Here is a 5532-nt window from a genome sequence, read left to right as displayed (position 1 = left end):
GTGTAATCCTTCCTGGATGCCCTCGTGCCCCTTCCATTACACTTTTACTAGTGTCAGATTTAGCCTGGACCCTGAGACCCTTCACTTACTAACAGCCATGTGCTCAGCTTATGCAAGCCCAGCCTCTCTCTGATCTCTCACACACCAGTGCGTCATGCTAGCTGGTTATATTGTGGTGCAGTCGGGTGGAGGTTACAGCAGTGCACCGGAGTGGGTCCACCACCCAAAAACATCCAGAGTGGCTCTGTGGTCAGAAACTACGCCCTGATGAAGGCCTACGCATACTGTACCAACAGATGAGCTACAGAGCTACAGGGACAGCGTTTCTGATAAAGTGGCCAGGCAGTGTGTTTTGCAGCTCTGTAGGAGCTACTCACAGGGTAAGAACCCGCTGTGTTTTGAGCAGGTGCGTGATAAATGATAAATAGTCGCCCTCTAGTGGACACCATAGGTACATATTGGATATACTGTACTACTCCAGGGTTTCAGCTCCAGTACTGTGGCTGCACATGTACAGGTGTACAGGTGTGTGTAGTTCCATTGATATTCATGACCAGGTCTGGGTGGTCTTTCTGGATGGACTCTGTATTAGTACCATTAAAAAAATGATGACCCTTTAAATGTCTCTCTCCCTCTCAGATCAGAACGATGCTGATGCAGAGGCGTTCTTCTACCTGCTCATCCTCTTCTCCACCGTCAGCTCTCTCTACACTCTCATCTGGGACCTGAAGATGGACTGGGGCTTATTTGACCGGAATGCAGGAGAACACACCTTCCTCCGCGAGGAGATCGTCTACCCACAGAAAGTAAGAGACTCTCTTACACACACACACACACTGTAACACAGCCTGTAACAGTCTGGGCGTCAGGGATAAAGCCAAGTCAAGGTAGATCAAGGGTTCCCAAACTTTTGCACGAGACTGTAAGTGAGCGTGATGTCCTGTCCCGATGTCCTGCAGGCGTATTATTACTGTGCGATCGTGGAGGACGTGATCCTGCGCTTCGCCTGGACGCTGCAGATCGCCCTGACCACCATGACCACCATCCCATCCATCGCTGATATACTGGCCACTGTCCTCGCTCCAATGGAGGTCTTCAGGTACACAAACACACACACACACATATGTACACACACACACGCACATCCAGGTGTGTTCCACATGCACGCTCTCAAAAGTGAGGGGTTCTTTAGTGCAGCGCGTGGTTCAGTGTGGTTGTATGGCTTACGTGGTTGGTTAAAGGGTTCTTTTACAGAACCGTATAGAAATGGTTCTGCGTAGCATCAAAAAGGGTTCCATGTGGGACCTTTGGTGTTTACAGTGTACTGGTTTAACAGTACTGTGAGCAGCAGGGAAGGTGTGTGGAGGTTACTGACTGCAGCTTTACCTGTGTGTGTGTGTGTGTGTGTGTGTGTGTGTGTCCTGCAGGCGTTTTGTGTGGAACTTCTTCCGTCTGGAGAACGAGCACCTGAATAACTGTGGTGAGTTCAGGGCGGTGAGGGATATCTCAGTAGCGCCACTGAACGCAGATGACCAGACGCTGCTGGAGCAGATGATGGACCAGGAGGACGGAGTCAAACACCGCCAGGGCAAAAAGAGCTGGAAGAGGAGCTACAGCCTGTCGCTACGACGACCACTCCTGTCCTCACAGTACGAACACACACACAGTGTATAAGGCATTCTGGAGCATTTCTATTGGTCCATTTATCTGGAGATCAGAGGGGATCAACCCTGCCTGATAATGGCCGTATTTTAAGGTCGATTATTTTTATGATTTTCATCTATAAAAGTTTCAAAATTACAAAAGAGGCTAAGGAAAATTGGAGAATTTGCTCATTGCAGCCGAATGGTCTGATGCTGAATGCTGTGGTGAGGCTCAGGCTTCTGCACAGTAGAACAGTGCTCCTCCACTCCACGGTCTGATCAGTTTCCAGTCAAACCGGGGCTTCTGATTGGCCTTTCTGGCAGCAAACCTACGAGAAATTCTCTCTGAATGTTTCCCTCAATTCACTCAGATTCACAGAGATGTTTGACCGGGCACCCAAATCTTATCAGTGATCAAATAATTTCTTTATGATACATGAATAATTTCAATAATTTCTTTATGATACATGTTGCTGATGATCTGAGCACGTAAAGAACTGAATAAACCCTCGACAGGAAACAAATATAAATATTAATTAACATTTTCTGCTTATTTTAGACTGAATTTAACAGATTGTAAAGTGTAAAAAATGTAAATGATGTAAATAATGGGTCATTTCTTTTGCACGTATGTAAGTTTTGCTCTGTTAATCTGTTAAATTGAATAAATAAACAGTAAGTGTGTATTAAAATGTACATAATTGAGAATAGAGAATATGACTTATTTACACTACATACATCATCAATAATTTCTAAATATGATATAAATGGTTATATTTATTTATTATATATATATATATATATATATATATATATATATATATATATATATATATCAGTTCATATCAGCCACCCCTACTGTTGTAACTGTATATATGTGTGTGTGTGTGTTTGTGTGTGTGTGTGTGCTGCAGATCTAAGAAGGACACCAAGGTGCTGATTGAGGACACAGACGACGAAGCCTTCAGTTAAAGGAACAGGTCAACCACGCATGCTAACGTGGCTAACGCTACGAATGGAAGGTAGCAGGCACCAGTTAACATGATGCCGTTAGCAGTGTGCTAACTGCTGCCCATTCGCTTTCATTCACTTTTAGCAGCGTTAGCATTTCTGACTGAACTGTTCCTTTAAACCCAGAGCAGACGGTCCACCTTCCACCCACATCATCACAGAGCTGCCTCAGCATCATACCCAACCGCATACACGCTGAGACACACACACACGTGAACTCTCAAACACACACACACACACACACACACACACACACACACACACATTCAAACAGTACACTCTCATTCAGAACCAAGAAGGAGCACAATCAGCACTAAGACATATCAGTACTAAGGCTAACAGTGCATACACACACACTCACACACACGTGTGTGAAATACACACTCATACTACTTAGATTTTTTAATTTTATTAACTTTTTAGAATTTTTTAATTTGACCTGTTTTGGTTTGTATATTGATTTAGAGTTTTTTTATAAATGGTTTATTAACACATTAAGAAACACTATGACTGTTTACAAACATGTAATAACCAAACTCTACAGGGAAACGCGTCTCCATGTCAGAACATCGAAAGACTAACCACTCGCTAAAGCCTGGACTTCTGCACTGAACTACTTCCCACAACTAGAATCAGCAGCAGCTTCACGCCGCATTGTGTTTTTACTTCTATCCATCCGTATTTTTCCGAACTTCTCCTGATTAAGTTGTGACGTACGGCCCTCCGAGCACTTGCAGGAAAAGTGCAATGGTTTAAAAACAGCCCTGAGCTCTGCATCATATCATCACTGCTAGAACCGACCTCGTATCTCCAGAACAGCAGCTTTACAGGAGGAGCCAAACACCTTCTATACATTTTATTGAAGTCATTTTGGAGCATTTCTATTGGTCCAGTCATCATAGATTTTGGACACAATGTGACAAACCGTAAATGCTCTTAAATGTATTTATAATAAAATATGTTAAAATTGGAGATACGTTTTGCTTCTATCAGTGATGATATAGTGGATATGCAACACTGCTTTCATGTCCAGTTGCACATTGTGATACTTTCTTATTGTCTTATTTTGTTTATTATGGGTTGTGTGACTGGAGAGAGTGTGTTATTGTTTGTTTTTATATTAATTTTACGAGCAAATAAGATTACGCTTCAGTTTTTATTTTGTTTCTTTGAATCTTTAAATCCTCTCTTGGTGGACGCAGCCGTGATCTACGCTGGACAGCAGTGCTGCTTTCAGTGTAATAAGTGGGTCAGAAGGTGAATGCACATGAATTAAATATTCTATATCAACACAATTCCTAATGTAAACACAGCACTTGTGTTGAAGTATCATGTTTTATAGATGTGCAGAGATTTGACAGGGTTTAATATTTTCAGTAAACACTACAGGCCCAACATATGGAGGCAAGAAGTAAAAATGTACAGTTTTCTGGTAAACAGTTCCAACTGGTTTCTGGTGAACTGTTCCAACGCTCTGTTCAGATGCTGAGGTGCCCATTGTGGCTACTTTAGTTGGTGGACAGGAGTTAGAATGGGCCCTCTGACTGATCTGTGGCTACAGACATACACAGCACTGTGTGTTGTAACACATTCCTTCCATTATTTATATATGGACAAAAGTATTGGGACACACCTCTTAATCGTTGAGTTCAGGTGTCTGATTCAGTCCTGTTCATTCAGCCACAGCTGTGTAAACTCCAGCCTCTAGTCCTGCAGTCTGTCTTTCCTCCACACATCAGTGAAAGAACGGGAGGTTCTGAAGAGCTCACTGAACTCCAGCGTGGTTCTGTATGTAATAGGAGACACCGCTGCACCAACAACAACAAGTCAGCTGGTGAAATTTCCTCCCTCCTAGATCTTCCTTCATCAGCTGTGAGTGGTGTTATTATTGAACAGTGGAAGAGTTTAGGAGGAACAGCTCACAGAGAGCAGCTCAGCCACCGAGTGTCTGTCAGACCACGTAAAGCTACAGAGCGGGGTCAGGGCCGAGTGCTGAGCTCAGAGCAGAGTGCAGAAAAGCCTCCAACTGACTCAGTAACTGCAGCAGAGCTCCAGACCTGCTGCTGCTGGTAGAGCTCAGAGCAAAGGGGGACCAGCTCCGTATTAATAATGCCTATGGGTTTAGAATGGGGGGGTCAGAAAAGCTCCTGTAGGAGGAAAATGTAAGTGTCCCAATACTTCTGTCCATATAGTGTATATATTAACACTGCTGACCGAGATCTGGTTAAATTGTATCTGTCAGCAGTCGGTTCTCATAAACAATTGGATGACCCCTTCCCCCCACCCACCTATCCCACCACGCTACCAGCGCTGGGTGGGTGAAGGCTAGCATGGTCCTCCTCCTAGACACGTGAAGAAGCTCCACCACAAATCTCAGACTGCCGCTAACACACCACTACTGGAGCTTGATGCTAACTGCTAATGCTAATTTAGTTAACCCACACTAGCTAGCATCACCCACGCTAAGTGATGGGGGAGAGGGAGGACCATCCCACCCACTTAGGAGCCTCCAAAACATAAACAAATTGAATACACAGGAATATGATATCAATTATTTTATAAAAACACATTTTAAATTAGCGTCGCTTCCAGATGTTTGGCCTGTAGCCTGTTTTCAGCAGCGGCTTTCTGTATCCATATTCTGCTGCACTTGTGTTGTTTCCACCAGGAGAGGAGAGGTGTGTTGGGTTTGTGTTGGTTTATGTCCGTGCCGACAGCTGGAGCAGCAGACTTTTAAAGATTTGGGCTGAGTTCTGGCCGCCAGACTGTTCTCCATCTCTGAAATGCACCAGATGATCATCAGAGCTGCTCAGATGTTCCTCGCTGGAAGAGAACGGAGTGTGAGGATCATCCCAGCAGCAGCAGCAGCAGCCGGTTC

The 5532-nt window shown here is 44.2% G+C and overlaps 1 protein-coding gene across 1 annotated transcript; it reads left to right on the top strand.

Moving 5' to 3' along the window:
- Positions 1 to 509: 509 nt before the first annotated feature.
- xpr1a (xenotropic and polytropic retrovirus receptor 1a) lies at positions 510 to 3794 on the top strand. Its single transcript, XM_072681196.1, has 5 exons — positions 510 to 525; positions 640 to 806; positions 960 to 1099; positions 1428 to 1649; positions 2558 to 3794. Exons 1-5 carry the CDS (start codon positions 510 to 512, stop codon positions 2613 to 2615), a joined length of 603 nt encoding a protein of 200 aa, XP_072537297.1. The 3' UTR covers positions 2616 to 3794.
- Positions 3795 to 5532: the final 1738 nt, after the last annotated feature.

The sequence above is a fragment of the Salminus brasiliensis genome, chromosome 6, assembly GCF_030463535.1.
Source record: "Salminus brasiliensis chromosome 6, fSalBra1.hap2, whole genome shotgun sequence".
Taxonomy (NCBI): Eukaryota; Metazoa; Chordata; class Actinopteri; order Characiformes; family Bryconidae; genus Salminus; species Salminus brasiliensis.
Note: the sequence above shows the minus strand (reverse complement) of the source record. Positions and strands in the feature narration are given on the sequence as shown.